The following is a 23,629-nucleotide window of genomic DNA, read 5'->3' on the forward strand; positions in this document are numbered from 1 at the left end:
TCTAGGTGTGTGTGTGTGTATGTGTGTGTATGTGTGTGCATGCATGCGTGTGTGTGTGTGTGTGTGTGTGTGTGTGCGTGTGTGTGCGTGTGTACAAGGCAGGAGTCAGGGAGCAGTGTGTGTGAAATTAATTTAGATTAATAGACAATGTGTGATTATGAAGATATGAAAGATATGAGAGACACCGAAACACAATCCACTGCAGGGCATGAGAGAGACAGCGAGAGAGAGAGAGAGAGAGAAGAGAGAGAGAGAGAGAGAGAGAGAGAGAGAGAGAGAGACAGAGAGAGAGAGAGAGAGAGAGAGAGAGAGAGAGAGAGAGAGAAGGCTCTCATTTTTATTTGTAGTCTGAGATATTCATCCAATGACAGGAAATAATGTTGCAGCCATAGCTGTAATAGACATATTGCTTCAGTCTGTAACATAATTATTAACTAGAGATGAACATCCAAACCTTGTTGATCTGAACAAAGGTGAGTTTATTCGGTTTCTAGTGTAACTTTTATAAGCATAATAATGATGAGAATGAGAATGGACAAGAGTCTTTAGTTTTTAGATGTGAAATTTGAGGGCTATTAAGAATTTTTGTCTTCCATAATTATATGTAACATCACTTTATGAACAAAGATAACAATTTCACTCATCCTAAAGGCAGAATCACTACCTTAATTGCTTATTTACTCTAATGTCCAATGATGGCAAAAGAAAAAAATGACTGATTTCATTGCTGAGGGGCAGAAATTACCTGTGAGCCTGTTTGTGGTAATTTGGTTGATGCATGTAGCTAAATCTTAGCATGGAGCTCCTTTAGAAGGCAGGTAGACAAGATGAGGAATAATGCAGGACGTGCTCTGAAGCCCTTATAATTTCACTTGATAATGTGCTCTAGTGGTGCATATTCTCAAACAAATTTGCAATTAACCAAATAACCACACGCATACTGACACATGATAAGCTACCCTAGCTGTAAACTAGAATTTGTCAACATAAATAATCTATGTGTGTCACCAGTAGTCTACTTGTTAAGACACATGCAATATAACTGCAGTGCCCCCTCTCTCTACCCAGACTACCCGACTCTCAAATACAGGCAAAAAATATTCCTTAAAAAGAATCAAACTCAGAGTGCCCTCGTAGCCATATGGTTACAGTTCATGCCGCAGCATACTAGCTTCAACTCCGGCTTGGGGTCTTTGTTGCATGTCATGCCCCTCTTTCTCCCCTTGTTTCTTGTCTACTTCTCTACTATCAGCTGATCATAAAGGCAAAAATGCCCAAAAATCACATCTTTAAAAAGAACCAAACCATTCAAAATCATGATGAGACATTCAAATAGCCAGACATTTCAGTGCTTATAAAAATTGTATAAATAAGCTTTTTTTCATAGGAATTGTATTGGTTCAGATCCCCGTTTGTTAGATATTAATATAGTTAGAAATTTCTCTCTATTTTAGAATCTAAATGCCTTCTGGCCTGAATGACTTATTGTTGTCGTTTTTTGTGATACTAAACATCTAGGTTTAGGTTCATATGCTTTGGTGTGGTGAGTTTCAACAACATTTTTTATGTTTTTCCAAATATTGTATCCTCCACTGGCTACATTGTTGCATTTCATTGTTATAAAGCAGAGCTTTGCTTGGTTGCAACACTGTTACCAGTTTGCTTGCAGTGGATGAACATCTGCCCTAAAATGTCTGTGTATTAGTAAATCATTATTGTAATTGGGGTTCTGTCCTGCTGAAGATTTTGGAACTTATAGCGTGTCCTGGAGCCTGACTGGACATGTTATCGTCCTTCTCTCTCCTTTTCTTGTCAGCTCCACACTGTGCTTTTGACATTTAGGGCAAAAATTTTATTAACCCCAACCATCACATAAACCTAGTTAAAAATCTAAATGCACTTATTAAAGTGAGAAAAAATTGAAAAAAACTGTGACGATTTTAATTTTGGACTCTCCATCCCGAGACATCTTCATTAAAGCATTCAAGTGATGAACTGAATGGAACACATTTCACATTGTGTCCGTGCAGGTTTTGCTCTTTTCCTCAGAGATTCAGATAAAAACGGTTCTGCTGTAAAAAAATTTGCTTTGACAGTTGGAAGCAGGATTTTTATGGCAGCAACCTACCTAAGTTGTGAGCCGACACTGAGCCCGTTTGGCCGGGCTGCTGCTGAACCTTAGTCCGAATGATCCTGCAAGAGGAGAGAAGAGATATTAGTGTGTGTGAAGTGCTTGTGTGTGTGAGAGAGAGAGAGAAAGAGAAAGAGGATTCTGAGTGACGGAACATGACCATCGTGGGAGCAAAACTGTGTGTGTGTGTGTGTGTGTGTGTGTGTGTGTGTGTGAAGTGGCTGAGGCAGGCTGACATGGCAGAGGGGCCTCACACTTCCTGCTTGGCTGCTCATGCAAGCATCTTTCCTTTCCTTTCTTTTCCTTTCCTCCCCTTTCCTCTCTTCTCTCCTGTCCTCTTCTTCCCTTTCCTTTCCTTCCTTTCCCCTTTCTTTCATTTCCTTTTGTGTCTTTTTCTTCCCTTACTCTCGCACACCTTCCCTCCCTTTTGTCTGCCTCTTTTGCTCACTCCTTCTCTCTCTTATTTCACTATCCCTCCCTCTCTCTGCCTCTATGCTCAGGGGAAAGGGTTGTCATTGTACCATCGTGTTGAACCACTGAGCTGCAGCCACTTCATACATATGGAGACTGGGGCCTCTTTGCTATTCTCTTTTCCACTCCCAGACACACACACACACACACACACACACACACACACACACACACACACACACACACACACACACACACACACACACACATACACACACACATAAACACACATAAAACACAGTATTATAGTGCCTTGTGCTCCACCTACACTCAGTACCTGTTGCTATAAGTTGATACTCAAACACACACACACATACACAGATTACACACAGACTGTAGTACCTGTTGATGGAGCTGACACTGGGGACGCTGTCGTTGTCACACACTCTCTCGGCCAGGAGCCTGTCCCGGATCTCCCAGGCAAACATGGTGGGGTTTTGGCGTTTGTAATCGGCAATCTTGTCGACCACTTTGGGTGTAGCAACCTTTGGTTTGGATCCCCCGATTACCCCGGGGCGGATACTGCCCGTTTCATAGTACCTGCCAATCAAAGCATAGCGGAGGCTTGCGTTGGTGATAAGTAGCAACACAGGAAGGTTGTACGGTAATACAAGAAAGAGTGTTGAACAAATGATGTCAAAAGGTTAAATCTCTAAATTCAAACCTGTTTCCTGTTATCAGTCATTTATATTTTATATTGCTTACAGTCTCACAGGGTGTTAAAATTGGTTAAATGTACTATGTTATCTTGAAATCAAATATCTGAAAATTGAAAGTAAAAAATTTTTTATGCAACAACAGTATGAGAGTGATGATAGCAGCAGTTTAATCAGGTTGAAATTTATACATTCATAACTCCTTACTGTGACCTGATTGCTGATCTGACATCAGTGCTTATTCTGACACTATTTACTGAAACAGATGTTGTGAGAAAAATAATCAAATCTTAAGTAAATACAAACCTGAACAGGTTTGTCATGCTTTTGAAAAGGAGGGCTGGCATTCTTTTATATTTTTCTCATTGTCAACAAATCCCATGAAAAGATCGAAACCAACAATGTGTTAGTTTGTGTCTTAATACTTTCCTACCCTGTCTGTGGCACTCAGCCTCAAGCACATTTATTTCTACTGAAGATGTACATCTTAAAAATGACTCAAATAGTTTCATCTTTTTAACAAGTGAAGTGATTTCCTAGAACAGGTGTAAATGGTGCATTTGTTGGGGACTGTTTTCAGTGCGCTCATGACTCATTACTGTTGGGGGATCAACTCAAAATAAACCACAATGGCCATGTTCATTGCAGTGATTATTATGTCACCCAGTGCAATTGTGTGGCTTATTGATGGGTTTTAACAATTTTTGGATGAAAACAGAGCCCAATGGCACAGAAGAAAATGCTGTATCAGGCTTTAGCTACACAGAGAATACTTGTCAGCAGCATAAAGTAATTGTTGGTTTTGGTCTTTTGATGGGAGCTGTAGACAGTAACAAAAATACAGAATATTATCATTCATTTTCCCTTAAAATCGTTGACACCTTACTGTTTGATGATTCCTCCATCTTTAAATCTTAAAGCTAAAATACACAACTGCTGAAATCGCATTGTGATTGGAAAGACAACTTTTAGTGGAAGCATCAAAACTCTGAATTCATTGAGTTCTGCTTCATCGCTGAACTCTGTTGTTACACACTGGACTCCAGAGAAACTGGCATATCAAAAAAACACCTTTCTGTTATTTTACTGGCCCTTTAGTTCACCCCTCCTGGTGGCGATTTGGACGATTGTTCCACTCAGTCTCTACTCTTTTGCCTCCTGGCTCTCCAGTGGAGGAATGACCTTCCCACTGCGGTCAGGACTTCTTTCTGGTTTGAATTCAAACCTCCTCAAGAAACACTTCACGTCCCACTGGCCTGTCCCTTGCCCTCCTCCTCCTCCACTTGGAACAAGATGATCCCCCCTGTCTTATGCCTCATTTTTTAAAGGTAAAAAATGAAGGTAACATTAAAAGAGTTATTGGAGGCTGTTAATGCTCCTGCTGTCCATACTGACAAAGTGGAGTAAAGTGATACAAAATCAAATCATACATCATACAAATCATACAAAAAAGACAGAAAATCCACAGTCCTTGTTCTGTGACACATATTTATTGTGCCTAATTTGGTGCCAATGCTTGGATAGAGATGGGAAAGAAAGCCTCCGTGTTTTCTGATCTAATCACTTGAATTGATTAAGGAAACTAATAACCCCATTGTAAATGGCTCCCTTGTATTTATCTCTGTTTTTATTGGCCTTTTTAGTTTTTATGTTTATGTTTATGTTTATGTTTAGCTATGTCACCTCTACAAAAGGGGTCTTCAGCCTCATTGGGACTTACCTGGTTAACATTACTACTAGTTGGTTGATAATGCTGCAGTCATCAGAATTTGCTGTAGATACCAACATCAGCTAAATGACTACAAGTAAAAATAAAATACAAACACCTGCCAAAAAGTATTTCTGTCTGACCAGTAATATGAATGGCTGTCGTTGCCTTTAGCAATTTCACATTGTGACACAGAGGTAAGAAGAGGGTTGGCACTGATACACACACACACAAACACACACACACACACACACACACACACACACACACGAGGATTCAGGCGTTTCGTGTCCACCATGGCTATTTCATGAATGTATTTGCATGCAGAAGGGGCATGGGGGCAGGGGGTGGGAGGACAGCAAATGCGCTACACAGCTTGCAGAAAAGGGGGGATGCTGTGTGTGGATGCAAGCTGTCAGTCAGTCTTAAACCTGCTGCACTCTCTCTCTCTCTGTCTCTCTCTCCCTCTCTCTCTCTCTCTCTCTCTCTTTCTCTCCACCGCTGTACGGTAGAGTAATCCCTTCCGTGAAGATGTGTGTTTCTGTAAATGTGCGTTTCCTTGTCTTTCTTTTCGTGTGTGTGTGTGTGTGTGTGTGTGTGTGTGTGTGTGTGTGTGTGTGTGTGTGTGTGTGTGTGTGTGTGTGTGTGTGTGTGTGTGCACGTGTTGTGCATATGTGGATGTGTTGCACATTTTCACTATTCACAGCTGGAGTATAAACACAGCTAAAGGAAAAACAATCTATTTTCAAATGGAAAACTATTTAAATTATTCACAGCTGAATCATTGGTGAATAAACGAGCGTGGTTATTGATATCCGCACAACGATGAGCCAATACACACACATAAATCTCGCACACACACACACACACACACGTATACACACACACAGGGTGGTAGAGTTGGTGTTTTTGTTCTGCTGGCACCAGAGAGACAGAGAGGAGAGGATAAAACAACCCTCCCTCCCTCCTTCCATCCCTCGATCCCCTCTCTTCCCCCCCCTCATGGTAACGCTTCAGTGAGTTGAACGGCCAGGACAGGGGAGAGAGAGAGATAGAGAGAGAGAAAGAGAAGGAGAGAGAGAGAGAAAGAGAGGCAAGAGAGAACAATGAGCAACACATTTTTTGATATAGCTGAGGGTCGCTGTAGCTAATCCTTCCCCTCCGTCCCCACAAATGGTCTCTCTGTCTCTCTCATTCGTATTTTCTCTTTCCTCTCTCTTCTTCTTTAACACGTCTTCTCCCGTTTGATTGTGTTCCTTATTCTTGTCTTTCTCCCATTCTCCATCTCTCTCTGTCTATTTTTTTTTTTTGGTGCAGAAATATGGTGCCACTTTCATTTTGATGCTAATTCCAAAAAGTGATGAATCTTTTCCCTTTTGTCCCCCTTTCTTCTCTGGGGGGCGGAACGAGCAGGGATTTACTCTCGAATTTAGCTTTGAAAAGGCAGAGAGGGAGAGACAGACAGAGAGAGAGAGAGTAAAAAGGGGTGTGAGTAGAGACACAGAAATATTGAGAGGGGTTGGACGAGAAATACAGGATACAGAAGGAGGGAGAGGAAGGTGAAAATGTAAAAAACAGATTGAGAGAAAAAAGGGGACAGCGGAAAAGAAGGCAGACAGTGCTGAAAATGTAGCTGTGCATTCTAAGGGAACTGAAAAATGTCAAAAATATTCTTAATGAATCAGTGTGACCTTACAGGAGCTTCAGTTTGACACATGCTTAATCAACATTGGACCAACATGTGTGTGTTTTATTTCCCTTGGTGACCAAAAAAAACTTAACCAGAGTGATCCGAAAATTAACCAGATGTACAAAGCAAACTGCATCTGGGTGGACAATTTCATTCTGCAACGCAATGCACTTCAACGGTTTCTATTATGCATTAAAGATGATATTGGAGGTAGATAATGGTGTCAAACCAGGAGGCTGATATTTTTATACACCTTAGCCAACTGTCCGTGGCCTCACAGTCCGCTGGACTCTGAAAGGGTTTTACAGGATTTCCACCATATGAGTGTAGGGTTATTTTGTGTGTGTGTGTGTGTGTGTGTGTGTGTGTGTGTGTGTGTGTTTATTACCTGCCCAGTATCTTGCTGACGCATCCATGGCTGACTCGTAGCTGGCGTGAGATGTCACAGGGCCGAACCCCTTGGTGGGCGAGTTCTACAATTCGCTGTCGCACTACGTCCGGGAGGGGCCTGCCGTTTACAAACACACCTCCAAGCTGGTTCACTCCACCATGTCCTATGAGAGACAGTCACACAGTGGGAGACGAATCAAAAGAAGGTCAAGAATGAGTTAGAGGGTGAAATATTAAGGCTTTGTTCAAGCCGTTGAGAAAAAATAAAGTAGGATTTAAGAGTCTTATAGGTACAAAGAGCAGAATTAGTTTACAAACAATGAAATTAAACAGAGGCAAAAATGACCACATGCAGGTTGATCAGCAATAACATAAACCAAGGTGAATGAGCTGATTGGCCAATAATTTTAGGAGACTAAAGAAATTGTGACTTCATGTGCTTAAAACAAAAAGTTAAAAAAAAAAAAAAAACATCATGATTTACTCCATCAAGTCTGTCCATTCTTCTAATTACATTTTTGGTAGGACGTGATAGAAAATTGGACTGGAACACTGGATTGTCACAGTGTCATAAATGTTGCACATTTTTGAAACCAGATTTAAAAAGACAGATTGACTGTGAAGTTTTCAGGAGGGAGTTAACATGCAAATAAACCACATTCACACACAAGAGCCACCAGTACACCTGCGAGCGTACTGCTAAACAGATACACTGATGCAACTGGAGCAGCTTGCTAAAGAGCAATAAGGGAAACCTTTGTATCATACATTAACATCACTGCTCATTCATCAGGATCTACCTTTTCCAGTGACAACACTCCAGTAATCTGCTTAAATACTATTAAATTCTCATCCTTATGGATTAATCTTGTCCAGTGAAAAGCAAATGGAGGACAACTGCTCAAACAACACTAAAAATATTAACAGTATGTATAAGAAATCTCTTTTATTTGGCTACTTGCACTGCTTTGCATGTATATGTGATTATCATATATGGAGTTTGGTTAATATATACTACAAATATCTTCAGCAGAGCCACTTTCTGGGATTATATCCCACAGCTGCTGGCCCCTAGCTAGAGTCAATTTACTATCTCAAAGACATCTGCTTTCTCTCCCGCCACTGATTAATCTTGCTCAGCATAATAGAAGTTCGACTAGCCCAAAGTGCAAACTTTGCCCATTTTTACCCCAGGCAGACTAAGCTAAGATTTAAAGTAAATGAAGGGATTTCAATTAATTATTGACCAAGGCCTGGCTCTGGCCCCTTACTCAACGATACCACTAATATTCCCCCAGAGGGATGAAAGTATAAGAGAAGACTGAACGACTGGAGCAGAATAGAACAGAAGAGTAGATAAGATGAACCTTTGCATCAAAGAGTAAGTCATAATTCTGTCCACGGGATTGTTACACACTGTTGAAATCCTTTTCTCTTCTAATGCTGTGACCATAAGACAGAGAAAATCACAGCTATCTGTTGATTCGTTTGACAAACCTCCGTCTTTGACAGATTGACAGAAAACTGCTGTAAACTGGAGCAAAACGTGTAACTACACAAGTTGATCTTTAGCAATAAAATCTACATCCATCTATACTAGTTATCCCTCTCCTGGAGAATATCCCAGCATGCAATTGAGAGGCATTATGAGTACATTCTGGACAGGTCAGCAGTCTGTCACAGGACAAACACACATTAGTCAGATGAACACACCTCTGCAAACCCCGGGACCCTCTTGCTTTGAGGTGACAGTGCTAACCACTGTATCAGCCACTAGTGAGATACAGTATGCATGAGTGAGAAAGAAAGAAGGGGCACTATTTGGTCTCTCCCTCTCCCCAACAGTATGTGTATATATACTGTATTTATCACACCAAAGGCAAGGCAGAGCATAAATCAACCAGAATTTCTCCACCACATAATCCACTGGCTTTTGTATTACCATAGTGATTACGTCTTTGGGGGAAACACACACACACACACACACACACACACACTCACACACACTAATCCTTGCTGTGGGGGTAATAGATTTTAAACACATTACCCCAGCAGGGATACCCCCTAAAACACAAAGCTGTCCCCTGAACCTGTCCCCCTGTCCTCTTCTCTTTTTTTCATCAGCATAAAATAAAGAAACACACACACAGAGCCTCCTCCAGCCCAAATATAAATAAGTCTGCACATGGAGGATAAATACAGAAATGTGAAGTCTAGAGCGTCTCGTTCTGTGAAATCAAACAAAGCTATTTCTAAAACGGCTGATGTGGATGGTCACTTTCTTCCTCATTTTATTTATTTATTTTTTTAGATAGAAGAAGCCTCATTATGCAGATGCCTGCTGCAGACAGCGCAATTCGAAAAGCAATCACTCTTTACAAAAGACAGCAATATATAGACGGTCATATCCATTTATGCAACTCACATGAGTGCTCGGCCCAACTGAAGTCTAAATGGCACAAAATGTAACAACCAGTATGAACTTTAAAGACAATATAACAACACCAGCTGTGTCAATTCGACATTTATTATCATCAAACATGTTCAATTAAAGGAGCAGTCCACTAAACTGGAGTAAATTCGTCTGATTTCAGATTTGTGTAGGCATGGCTGTGGTGGGACACCTGCACTGAAGAGGCATTCCATTGATTTTACATTTCAAGATCAGTTTAATCATTAGTAGTACTGCTCAGCTTGTGAAAACATGTCGTCTGTGGCTTTGGAGGAGTTTTGTCAAATTTGAAAAAATAACCCTAGTGACAGCTCTTGGAAACTACAAATGTATAACAGATAGCTTGCTTTACAAACTGTAGAGTCTGATAAACATGGACATGACCAGGCTTGGAGTATCTAATTGACGCTATTGAGTTGCATTATGGGAAGAAGCATTTTTGGATCTTGACGCATACTATGGACTAAAACTCAGGACTTCTGCTGCTTCAGTTTTGACTATTCTTGTTTAAATTTATCTCTTGCAAGTGCTCTAACTTTATGGGTGTGCAAAACTAAACCCCTCGACTGCCCCTTTTATCAGAGTCAGCTGAGTATGTTCATACATACAAGGACTTTGATTTAATAAATCCACTGTGGCACTGCCCAGCAGTAAAAACATTCTGGACTGAGGTAAGTCAAACGTTTGTCTGTTGGACAGCAAGATAAAACATCATGAGTGATGCACAAAGAAGAGGATCATTCACTGGATATTGAGAAAACTGTTTCAGCTTGTTCAACTGGATTCGAGATTCTTTAGATTTTGTATCAACAGAACAAGCAGCCACTGCTCTTCAAGAGCTCAGTAGTGGACTTAAAGGCACCTGCGCTGTGGTTAGGTCATTTCTGAATACATTACATGTCATTCAGATTCTCACTTTTGCAGTTGTCTGTGTTAATGCTATTTGTAAGAGCTGTTTTTGATCTGCTGTTTGAAATAATTGATATCTGCAGGTGTGAAGTATTCGCTATTCCATATGTTATGACAATTTGCTGGCTTGTGTGACCCTGCAGCAGGTTTTTGATGTAACTGAGCTGCTGCAGGGTGGAAATTAAAGTCAAGTCAGCTTTATTCATATAGCCTAAAATCATATTTCATAGATTTGCCTCAAAAGGCTTTATAATCTGTACGGTATGATACACCCTCCATCCTTCAGCCATCAATTCACCGGAACTCCACTCTGAGCCCCGCTGTCTTTTACAAGTAGTTTTGGGGTCTTTTATGCCTTTATTAGAGAGTTAATAGACATGCAACAAAGGTTCCCAGCTGGACTTGAACCAGGGATGTCGGTCAGCACCTTAACCCCTACAGACCACCAGCGTGCACTTGAACTCCTCTTAGGATTTGTTTCGTTTGTGTGTCTCTTATCTCTGATTTACAGTAACTGATTAATATGGTTTTACTCAACATCATGACTGTCATACCCCACGAGGTGCAGAGATGCAGGGAGAATACAAACACACATGCACATTTTCAGATATTTCTCAAAGCGAGAAAGAGCGTGCTGACCTACATGAACAAATTCAAGTCCTAAACACATCAACAATCCCTCGCTCTCTGTTAAAGCTTTGTATAGCTGTATAAATGCATTATTCCTCCGTCCTCTGTTTCTTATTATTTCCGGAAACCTCTCGGTGAATAAAAGCACAGTTTTTGCAGGGTCATTTATAGAAGCCTACTGTGCGACGTCCTCCTCACCACAGGTATCTGCAGAGAAGACTCTCTCTCACTCTCTCTGTCGCTCTCTCTCTCTCTCTCTCTCTTCCTCTCTCTCAGATAAGAGTAAATGAAATGGTTCCTTTCACCCTTCCTATCTGGGCCAGGGCATGAAATACGCCTTGCTTTGTAAAGAGATGGAGAGGAATGACTTGTGACCTACAAAAACCTCCAGATAAGTATTTATTCACTTATCTGTGTATTTACTGTTGGCATTAGATGTTCAGGCTCTCACCATTCTTGGGGTAGGCTATGGGGATTATGTGTTTGAAATTTATTTCCCAAGCCTATAAATACTGATAGGGACAAAAGCAAAAACTTACACATTCTATAAAGGCATTTGTTTATCAGCCACTGTAGTATAATTCTCTGAATAAGTGATATAAGTTCTCATTTTAAAGGCTATGTGACATGTTTTTACACAGCTATCGTAGGAGGCAGATGCAAGAAATGGTTCTGCCCTAAAGTAAGTTGCAGTTTTTATCATTATAACAGAAAGAAATGCTCAAAAATACCCAGAAATGGTCTTGCATTTTAGCAGGAATATACACCTAAAAAAAAAATAAATTGGACATGCTTCACCTCACAGAAGAATTTAGGACTGATGTTTCCTTATATCTGTGTGAGTTTGATGACAGAGGTCCAGTAATTCATCACCGCTGACCAAACAAATTAACAACTTGCTCCCAGAAATTCAATCAGCATCTGTGGCTGGGGAGGTTTTGTTGCAGATACAAAGACTTTTTTTTTGCCAAATTAGAGCATCTCAGCTTTTTTCTATAAAAGCTGAACCTACAAGTCTCTGGAGGAGAAACTGTTGGCAGAGGCAGCAGTTTCATTTTCATCGTGGAGAAACAGAATCAAGAGAGGGACAGAGACAACCAGGGGACCAGGGGTCATTATGCATCCCAGTTGTATTTTATTTATTTACCCTTTATAGGAGCTGACTTAAGAGCCCAGCACCTCCTTAAATGTTTGATTGATTCACTGTTTCCGGGAGGAAAAAATACAGAGATAAAGCAGAATATATTCGAGTTCCCCCATCCAGAAAATAAGGTCCATTAGGCTCTCTGTCTCTCTCTCTTCCCGCTACTTTCCTCTGTCTCTCCCTCTCTCCCCCTCTCCTTCTCTCTCTCTCTCTCTCTCTCTCTCTCATCTCTCATCTGCCTCGTCACGGCCTGACGACTCAAAAATAAAGCAAAAGAGAAAGCGCAACAAAACGCCACCGGTTCTCTCTCTCTCTTTCTCTTGAAGAAAAAAAAACGGAACTAGAAATTACTTTTGGCTGAAAACCTGTTTGGAAAGTTGCCGGTGAGAATACAGATGAAGCGCATTTCCTTGAACAAACAGTGGATAGATCTGTGAGATGTGCCAGGCAGGCGTTTTGGACGTATAGTGTTATTCTGGGTTTTTTTTCATCAACTATGGAATAATTAATGTTTTGTCAGGAAAGTGCGACTCAGGGAAGCTTGTTAATGAACGTTTGGGATAAAAGAAGTCGGTTTTCTAAAGATTCTTATAGGAAAAGGTGCAATTTGATTAAAAGAAGACTTAGAAAACGGCGTGATAAATAAATAAATGATAAGCATTCGATAGCCTATTATTCCTATTTCTATACTTTTGTATTATTACGACAGTTTGATTCGATTTGTCTGATTAAAATGTATTTTATTCATGTAAAAAAAAAACATGTTTGTTTAACTCTCCCCATAATTTATGTCAGATTTTTTTTCCTTTGGTCTAACTCATGACTCGATCTCTAAGGTAGGCCACAGCCTTACATACTTAATATTCAGCATGCCACCATTACCATTACAATACGTGATTATGAAATTCAGCTCATTATCATCACAATTACCTGGTATAGGTTTTTCTTTTTAAACGTCACTGCTATATATTGTTCCTCATGGTCCAAAAATACACTCCAAAGTTAGCAGGTGTCCTACGAATATTTCTGGGTTTTTTTTTTAGAAGACATATAACTAATATAACTGAGAAAAATGCAGCAGTGATTTTGTAGGTGAAGACAATCAGATCGTCTTTTGCGGTGGACACAGACTTATTTCACCAACCAAATAAAATACAGCTTTTTAGGGGAGCACACACACACACAAAGTGCATATGTTCTGACTTTGAAACACTTTGCTTTATAAAAGCAAAACAAAACAAAACAAAAAATATATCAAACTGGACAAGATAATATTAAACTTTTGTTGATATTATAACTCCCCACCCAAAGGCTGCATATATTCCGTGACTTGTGAACTCTGCTGTTTTATGAAAGTGTAACACACACACACCCTCGCACAGCAGCATTTCCACGCGTCACAGTCGATTCCTCCCAACCTCTCTGTCTCTACCTTTGACATTTTTTAGGTGTAATCGTTTTAAAGCGTCTCCCGGCTTTGACATATATAACTTTAGCTGCGCTGTTACCGTCAGCACCGCGGATCATTGGCTTTGGTGAAACTGCAGGGAGAGGAAACGTGATTCGTTCTAGCTTTTGGATGTGTGTGTGTGTGTGTGTGTGTGTGTGTGTGTGTGTGTGTGTGTGTGTGTGTGTGTGTGTGTGTGTGTGTGTGTGCAGTTTTTTTTAATCCTGCAGGATAACGCACCGTGGGAACCTCTGTCAGTCACATAACACGGGTCCTCTCCGGGATTAAACTGCAATAAAATATAGAATGCATAATCTATTACACGGTCAAAAAAAGCCTGAAGCACGATTTATTAGGCTTTTAAGTGCAAAAACTAACAGGAAGAGGTTGCAAATGGACTCGTTTTAAAATGTATGTACATATATAATATAAAACATGAATTAAGCTTGTTTACAATACATGTTCACTTCTTTCATTATTTCATATTATTTGGGCTCCATTACGGCCAAACTTTAGTGTTGGCTAACTACAAATACTCCATCAATTTGATGATTATTAATGATGTTAAATGTGAGAATGTATTCAGCTGATAGGACCTATTGTCTAATTGTAGGCTTTTCTTTAAAGCTCAGATTTGTCTTTTTTTAAAACTTGAAAAATTGTGAAAATAGGAGTCCTGTTTTATTATTATTATTACTGATAATAACACACATGCCATTCCACTTGTATACAATAAATTCCATGTGGGAAGGGGGGGGGGGCTACTAACTGGGGAGGGAAAGTGGACAGAGAAAAACCAAGCAGGGCCCGCCAATGCCACGACTGAGTGACCAAGTTGTGTCCCCATATTTAGAGCATATAGCTACGTCCCCGAGCGCCTGCTGAGGTGTCCTTGAGCAAGTCACTGAGACACTGGTGCATGCTGTGAGGATGAACCTGTGTGTGCTCTGACCTGCTGGGCAAGTGAAAGGAGAATTTCCTTGCGGGGGATCAACAGAGTCTCGCCTTGTTATTATTGGAAGACCTGAGCAGAACTGCGCTCGCTCGTAAAGTGCATAGTGTGTGTGTGTGTGTGTGTGTGTGTGTGTGTGTGTGTGTGTGTGTGTGTGTGTGTGTGTGTGTGTCTGTCTGTCTGTCTGTCTGTCTGTCTGTCTAACCTGGTTACGTGCAGAAACACTGTGGATCAAGTTCAGCTTTTAGTCATGCTTTGTTACCCCGATGGGTCTCTCTCTCTCTCTCTCTCTCTCTCTCTCTCTCTCTCTCTCTCTCTCTCTCTCTCTCTCTCATTCTCTCTCTCTCTCTCTCTGACCCCTGCACCTCCTCTTTCCTTCAGAAGGGGGGGTAGTGGGTGGGGGGGCAGCAAACCGACTCACACAAGGCATCACCATATACAACAAAATGCAGGCTTGCATTGCTATATTGCAGCTTATGTGTTATAGATACAATGTCACGTTTCACAAAACCACTCCAGCTCCTCGTGCCACGAATAATTTGGTCAATTTACACCTGTTTGATGTGCTCATTTATGAAACACTGCAAGAAACAAGACACACAAAAAAGATCATGAGGTAAATTTGCTAAATGCATAAATGAGGAAAGGAAATACTAAAAACAACCACACAATTTAGGCCTAAAGTTCTGCATGTATCCAGATTTCAAACACTGCAAAAAGAAGTCATTAAGTGGAAAAATATGTGGCCAAAATAAGAAAGAATTCACTTGCACAACAAATTTCCTTTCCAAAGTTCTCCCACTGTGTTAAAACAAATAACAGCATCTTAAATTAAGGCAGATCAATTCAATATTAAAACGTTATTTAATTTGCAAAATTTTTTGGTGTCATTTCAATGGGGAGAAAATAAAAATGAAAACAGAGTTAATGGTTGTTTTTTTGCAGTGTGTGGTGCAGCTGGACATGCTACTACTCCGCTGTTGATGGTGCATGCACACAGAGTTGTTGGTCTGGGGGGGTTAGAGGGGGTTGCTTCAGTTAGGGGACAGATGGAGGAAATGTATAAACGTATAAACTTACTGTGCATAGCCGCAAACGGGTCGTGCTTACAGTGAATCTCCATGGTTTAGGTGGGGCTGGAGGGCCCCGATATGAGGGGTCTTAAAAATGCCACCGGACGCCCCGCTTCAGTCGACCACTATGCTGACAGACCGTGACCTCCAATAAATGGAGAAGGGTAGCAGGTCCCTTCAAAGAGATGAACTTTTTTTGCTTAATTAATTTTTAAAAAATGAAACTTTAATTGATTGACAGGGCGACACAAGCTGTGCGTTGACTCGAGCGAATGAAAAGATGTTTGAAAAAAAATAAGTGATAGGTTTGCAGGTGGACGTGAAGAAAGAAATGGCGTCAAAAATGGAAATCAGAGACGGACTCCCTCCTCATAGGGACGGGACACCAGCGCGGGTCTGTTCTGGCGTCTCCAAAACCAGAGGAGGGAAACAACAGCAGTGGTGCTCATTCCTTCAGCTGCTCGTCTACACCGAGTCGCCTCAGTCCAAGGACGCAAAAATGTAAAACTTTTTTAAATTTTCTTTTTTGCAAAACAAAAAAATATAAAAAGCAAACAGTATCCGAGTCCTCCTCCCCTGCCTTTCTCTCCTTGTCGCTCCGCTGGCCGTGACCTCTGAACTGCGACTAAAACCGATGGAGGCTAAACTTTCTCCTCTCAGTCTGTTAAAAAAAAAAAAGATTTAAAAAATAATAATAAAAAACAGTTTAAGGAACAAAATATTCGTTACAGATCCACAGTTGGGTAATTTGTGTTTCTTCCAAGTTAGTGGTTGCACATTCTTCTTGTCAAAAATCGCCCTCGACAGTTGCTTTCACATTAACACTTAATCTCCCATCAATAAAGCGAGTGAGAGCGAAGGAGTGCTCACATCTTGAAGTCTCATATCCACGGTGCCAAAAAACAAAAAGACAAAAAAAGAAACACACACACCAAAAAAATGCAGTGTAGTAAAATAAAGAAAAGCAGCACTCTCTGGTGGGAGTAAAAGCTACTCAGGCTGACTTGTGTGTTGTTATCCTGTTTGTATGAACCAAATGCAGCTCTTGGTCACTCTCACTTTCTCTTCTTTCCCCCTTCTGCGCACACGGAGCTTCAGGACTCCCGGTTTATGTGTGAGTTTGGGGACGCATTTCTTCGCGTTGGAAAAGTCCTGTCCAAAATTGGAGGAGAAGAAGAAGAAGAAAAAAACAAAAAAAGAGGAGGGGGTCGTTTTCTCCGCGCTCACGCCAGGAAACGCCAAAAGACAGTGATGTAAATATGTGCACAAACAGGCTTCTTTAACTGCACAGTGAAAAGCTGCCTGCGCCCAGCTTCCACGGTGGCGCACGCCGCGTTTCAGGACCTGCTCTCGTGCGGACAGCGCCCGCGCTCCCAACCCCCTGGAACCCTAACCTACGCGCGCCGGCCAGCTGCCCGTCACTCACAGCGAAGCCGGCCAATAGCGGCGCGAGCGCTGCCTCGACGTCACCGCCGACCCTGGATAGGATCGAGCGGGCGGGGGGTGCTCGCCGATTGGCTGATGCGAATCCCGTGGGCCAATGACGTCCCGCATGTATTGTCCGTAGACCAATGGGGAGGCTCGGTGAAGCGACGCAGGGCTCAGGGAGCAGATGATCATATGTTTAATTTCAATTAACGAAGTAAAAAACCTAATGCCTTTATACCCATTTGCGCTCAATTTATTCATGTCAATATTAAATGGCTAATTAATTGAGTATTACTAAAAAATGAGGCTTAGTTGCAGCAAGGCTTTATAAATTAGGGAGTGCTCAGGAAGTCAAACACTAATTGTCCATATTTCTGTATTGTAGGTATAAATTTAGAAAAAAAAGAAAAAAGAGTATATGAGCAGAAAAAAGTCCACAGCATGTACGTGAAACACATTTAAGACAATATTTCCCTCAGAAACCTTAACTGTGTGTTTCTACTGCAGGCCAACAGGAGTCAGAGCTGTCAAGTGCTATGAAAACAATTGCCCCCCTGCATAATTCCTCTCCTTCAACACAAATGTTATAAATCTTTAGCTTGGGGAGAGTCGAGCGAAAGCATATGAAACATGCATTCTTACTCATTACCTAACTGATTGCGGATCCAAACGGATGTTGTTGTTTTTTTTTTTTTTTAATGAAATGCAATTGGCGAGCTCCGCATTTACACTCCAAACTGAGAGAGAGAGGGGGGATTCAATACATGTGCGTCCCACCTGATTTGAGAGGGCATATCTAAGCCTCGCCCCTGTAATATTAACCACACAAATAGCCTAAAGCATGAGCCAAATGAAAAAAAAGTGTTATTTCCCTTCTTCCTGTTTCTAGACATTTAATCATTTCAGTTCCTCGGTGTTATACTGCGCGCGTGACCCTTAGATTAGACATATTTATAGCTCCAGGACAGAAACAAGCATGTGACCCTTCCCTATATCATTAAAGATACTGCTTGGGCCCTATATGATTATTTAGAGAGCTAATGTTTACAGTTGAATGTTCAACAATAACAGCATTTTTCCATATAGTTTACAGTTTTCTTCCCCCTCAAAAGACTTACAAGCTTGATGTACCTCAAGGCGATGCATCAGATCCTGAAAAGGTCAATATATGATATTATTGAGTTTATTTCATTTCTTTGGTTTATCTTTCTTTCATGATGTGCACTTCTATCCCCCCAGAAACATCCTTAAATCCAAATACAGCACAACTTCAGGTTGTCCTCATTAAAACTGTTTTTTTTTTCTATTTGAAATAATGTCAGAAAACTGAAATCTTTCGCTTTTCTTTGGGTTTTTTTTTTTTTTGCTCTCTGCCGGTGACTTCTTTGGTGTGGATGTTTACAACATGAACCACGAGGGGGCGTTCAACCTTGGGCTATATGCCAGCATGTACATACACGCGCGCGCACACACGCATACACACGCGCACATAAAATACATACTGGAACTTTACCATCAACATATTTGAACTTATAAGCTTCCAAGCAGTCCAATAGGGCCCTAAACTGATCCATTATGTAAGTTAATTGGCCTGTATGGAAGCATATTAATACACAACATACAGGTTCATTGAAATAATACCACTCAGTCTGTCTAACCCACATATTTAACACTAAATATGGTTTCATGAATCCGCATTGATTTCATGTTACTGCTCTTTAATCCACTGACAGGAAAGTACAGCCCGAAACATTCACACTAATCCTCATTCATATTTCACATCTCTTTCTTCAGTATCCATGAATTATAAGGTCTCATACAAATCTGACAGGCAGCAAAGCAGATTGATTTTGTTTTCTAATTCCAAAAAAAAAAGAAAAGAAAAGGGGGAGGGGGATGACTGAAACTGATATTTAGACTCGGATCATGCACATAGACAGAGACACAGACCTGCATGCGTTTAGGCCACATATGAACGAAAGTAGCAAAAGCAGCTACAGACAATGACTGACTTGAGAGATACTAAAAAAAATAAATAAATAAAAAAAAAGATTTCAAATGGCTAAGTGAGAAATCTATTGACTATATTGTATTTTAAAGTACATTTTAAAAATCATATATTTCCAATTTCTGTTTTTTTCCTATATTTATTTCCTTTTCCATAATAATTAAATATATATTTTTGCATTATTAGAGCGGGGTATGTGGCTCTTGGGGTCTCCAAAGAGGGACTTTAAAGCAAAAAAATAATAATAACAATACAATATCCTTTTGTGTGTTATCTTTCTCGTTTTCATTGTATTCGTTCTCCTTCTGCAGCCAGAGTCTGTTTTTGTAATTTGAGATATAGACACAAGCGGTTTCTCCCCCACATAAGTAAGTTGCAGCCGCAGCCCTTGTCTCTCCGATTTGCAAATTAAATACATAAGCAATTAAAAAATCCAAACACAATCAATCATGTATACAAATTGTTGTTGCTTTAGGGTTGGAAATTTGGAGAAAAAACTTCCATCAGGGTAGGACGACTTTAATCCGGGGGTCCAAATACATTACCATATTTCATTACCTCTCCAGTGTTGGAAATGGGAGGATGGGTGGAAGAGGAGGAGGGGGAGGAGGAGGAGGAGGAAGAAGAGGGTGTGTATACTTTTTTAAACATTAGTAAGAATGTGGTTGAGTTGTGATAATCATTTGGAGGCAAATTGGAGGCAATGTTGTTGTTTAAGTGCTCCCTCTTTCTCTCCCCTTCCCTCCATCCACCATGAAAGCTTCGGCTGTTTTGCTTTTTGCGCCCGAGCCTCGAAACGAAAAAGCAATGAAAAATTAATAGCGCATGTTAACTCCACCAGCTCGTTTATTACACGCCCGCTGACTGTAAACATAATGAGAAAGCTCCCGTATCTCTTCTTAAGTTTTCATTTGCTTATAAAATATAAAAGTCATAACCAATAAATAAAATATATGGACTGGAGAGTGAACAGTCTTGGACCTCCGTGGTGGAACTCGACTGTGTACCGAGCAGGTTAAATCACACTGATGCTTCCCTTAGTCACAGGCCTTAATCAAATGGACCTATTTGTAATCATTTGGCTCGCAGATAATGCAAATAAAGACCAGCCTTGTCATCTGCCAGGTGGGATACAAGGCCCTGACCGTAACATCAGGCCCTTTCCTGTGGTTTGAAGGGGCACTTGAGGTCAAAACGAAAGTAGGCTATGCCATGTGAGGTCATCTCTCTCTTTCTTTCTCCCCCTCCCCTCTTCCTCTCCTCCTCTCTCTCTCTCTCCCATATCGTAGATCTTGGTTTCTGTTGTGCATCGATGCAACATCAGAAAACCTAATTTGGCGCATACGTTGCGCGTTTGGTGAAGCTTTTGGCATCGACTTCAACGCGGAGAATCGAATATTGCTAATTAAAATATAATATACACACAAAAAAGCCTGAACAGTCAGAAAGGTACAGTTTGGGATCCATACACCGTTTGGTCTTTATGCTGCAGGGACGCAGACACAAAAAAGGTCTGGTTGAGGTTTACAGAGAGTGTATGTGGACCAAAGCTAGTATCTAAATGGTGTCTCTGAGTGAAGACTTGGTTTTAACTTGGCGACAGGCAGTTTTTAACATGTTGAGATTTTATTGTTTTAGAGGGGAAATGGCGCATTTTTGGGGTAAATATATTAAAAGTCACAGGGAGATAAAATTTTCTATAATAAGAATAGAACAGCGTCTAATTTTCTCATTTGTAAAGTAGTAATTTCACGTCAGTCACTGTCCCATACTTGAATTGGCGGCCTTGCTTATTGGAAAGAACCGGCCTTGCACACTTTTACGCACGGCCAACCTGCAGGGCGGGAAGAGAGAGGGGGGGGGGGGGGGGTCTCATTGGATCCACGTTGATTCTCAGAGACTCTCCTTTGTACCCCAAGCACGTATTTTAAAGTGAGAGGAAATGGAGAGGCTGTAGGTATAGGCCCCGGGCCCTAAAGACTTTACACATCAACAGGGGAGGGCCTCCTTTAAACTCTGATTTCCTCAGTGGTTAAAAGGTTATTATCCAATTGCTACAAATCCTATTGCTTTCACCGTTTATCAGGGGGTAAGGCCCACTCCACAAAAGACTTAAAAGGAGGCATTATTTGTCTTACAGACCATAGGCATTATTTGATGACAAATGTCCATAGAAAGTCGGGCACAGGCTAATTTATTTCCACTTTGGGACAACGTTTCTGAATCGGGGCACACTTGCTTTACACAATATTGTGAAAATGAATATTTTGAAACATCACCAAAATACTTTTAGAACTGTGTTAAACATCTATTATGCATATTCTTATTAACAAGCAACCAGAGGCACAACTAAAGCAGATTTATTTTTGCTTTCCTGGAGAAAAGGCTTTCTACCAAGCACATTACCCTTTCAGATAGAAGCTGATGACCTGCCCATCGTTTCTTAACGACAAACGACGTTTTATCAATGCAGACGCAGCGGGCAGCAATATGAAATGATGTGATATCCATTGGGTGCCATAACAAGGTCGATGGCCTGATCCATTGCTGTACCAGACCCCGCTGTTTTATGAATAGGCCTATAGGAGATGAACCTGTTGAATAAAGTAATGGAGACACGCAGGAACGAGTCGAGCTCAGACTCATTGAATCACTGGGGAAGTTATTTTTGGTGCAAACCGGCGTGCTTCAACTTCAACTTCTGTTTCAGAGAAACAAAGAGCTTCTAGTGGTTTATCACAGCATCTCCTCATAACACAAATTTTTAAATTTTTTGATTGAACATAATGATTGAATTGCATTTAACAAAAAGGTGAACAAATGTGTGATATTGTGTGTACGTGCCGGCGCCATACAAACACACGCACACACGCACACAACCACCACCACAGTTGCACAAATCCACTGTATTTTTTTTATTTATTAAAAGCACCAATCAAGGTAACAAGGTACCCCACTCAGGTAATGCTGAACACGTGGAGCTGACCTGGTTGACGCACAACGTGGTGTTCCGAACTTAACCCAACAAGCAGACCCACAACCAAAAATAACAATAAAAAAAGATGAACAAATCCACTGCTGCCATCAAAATCCTATTTAAAACAACACAATATTAATTCTTAAAAGTCTCCAGCAACAATCGTTTTTCTTGGGCTCTTTCTTTAACACAGCAACAAGTTTCCACTAACAGAGGACTAAGTGATCATCCTGACTCCAAAAGTTTCATCACTGGCCAACCAAAGTCACAAACTCGAGAAAAAAAACATTTTGGCTTGTTTAATGTTACAGCTTTAGTCATGAAGGACTATTTCACAAAACTTTGTAAAAGTCCAAATATTTCGGAACACCACACAAAAGTAAATAACTTTTCACAACACATTTCAAAGTTTCTCATTAGCATAACAGTCAACAAACAAAACAACAACACCAAAGCGTGTTCACCTGTTAAAAAGATCAATTAACGTCGTCATAAAAGTGAAATTAAGGCAGTGCGACCCTACCTGCTCTCCCCAGCCGCAGTGCAGGACTCTTGGGGCCCTGGTCCATGTTACCCGGTTAGAACAGGGGGAGGCGATGGAGGGAGAAAAAAGAAAAAGAACAAAAACTTTTTCCTATGTCCCCCTCTTCCTCTCTCTCTCTCTCTCTCTCTCTCTCTCTCTCTCTCTCTCTCTCTCTCTCTCTCTCTCTCTCTCTCTCGCTATCCCTCACTCCTTGGCACTGTTTTCTTCTCTCCCTCTCTCTCTCTCTCTTTTTTTTCCTTTTCGTCCTACAGTACTTTTGGGGCGAGTTGTAGGTTGAAATAATTCGACCCTTCCGCTCCCTATTGCACTCCCTGCAAGTGCTCAGTCAGCTGCAACTAAACGCTTTAGGTGGAAAAAAGGCTTCGGGGGAAGCGTGAAATGATCACGCCGAGTAAAAGAGCCGCTCTCTCAATGTGCGCTCATGTCCTGTCCTTTTCCTGCACGGGCTGCACACACAAATGCAATAAGCGTACGCGCTCACGTACACGCATTAAACACGCGCATACACGTACACACAACATACAACCTCCACCCTTCCCTGCAGGACCGCGCCCCCCTCGCTCGCATCTGTTACCAAGTTCCACTTTACTAAACTTTCCCGCCCCCGCCCCACTCTCCCTCTCTGTTTCTCTAACTCTGCCCTTCTTTTATGCTAGATTCATTTCCTCTGGCACACACCCCGGCTGCTTTGTACGTAGTATTAAATTATATGCGTAATGGTTTTCATTAACTCATAAACCAGAGAAAGTTGTGGGTTTTTTTACGTGAATTTATGTTCAGTGTCCCTTTCAGCATCTTCCAAAAGGGCGTCTTTGTGAGTTTCTCCAAACTTCTCTTCTCCTCTGCCAGTATACACCTGTTACGCACGGTGCACTTTTTACGCATTACGCACGGACTGAAAGACTGTGGAGGACCCGCACACACACACACACACACACACACACACACACACACACACACACACACACACACACACACACACACACACACATTCACACACACACACATATGCAGGGCTA

The 23,629-nt window shown here is 41.1% G+C and overlaps 1 protein-coding gene across 2 annotated transcripts in view; it reads right to left on the reverse strand.

Moving 5' to 3' along the window:
- The window catches only part of pax5 (paired box 5), a 54,521-nt gene extending 31,472 nt beyond the window's left edge, over nucleotides 1-23,049 (reverse strand). For both annotated transcript variants that reach the window (XM_067584590.1, XM_067584589.1), the window contains exons 1-4: nucleotides 22,590-23,049; nucleotides 7,045-7,210; nucleotides 2,945-3,142; nucleotides 2,129-2,193 (exon numbers count right to left, since the gene is read on the reverse strand). In XM_067584590.1, coding sequence (XP_067440691.1) covers nucleotides 2,129-2,193; nucleotides 2,945-3,142; nucleotides 7,045-7,210; nucleotides 22,590-22,635 — 475 coding nt within the window. In that variant the 5' untranslated portion in view covers nucleotides 22,636-23,049. The remainder of the gene's footprint in view (nucleotides 1-2,128; nucleotides 2,194-2,944; nucleotides 3,143-7,044; nucleotides 7,211-22,589) is intronic.
- Between the last annotated feature and the right edge of the window lie 580 nt (nucleotides 23,050-23,629).

The sequence above is a fragment of the Thunnus thynnus genome, chromosome 3, assembly GCF_963924715.1.
Source record: "Thunnus thynnus chromosome 3, fThuThy2.1, whole genome shotgun sequence".
Lineage (NCBI taxonomy): Eukaryota > Metazoa > Chordata > Actinopteri > Scombriformes > Scombridae > Thunnus > Thunnus thynnus.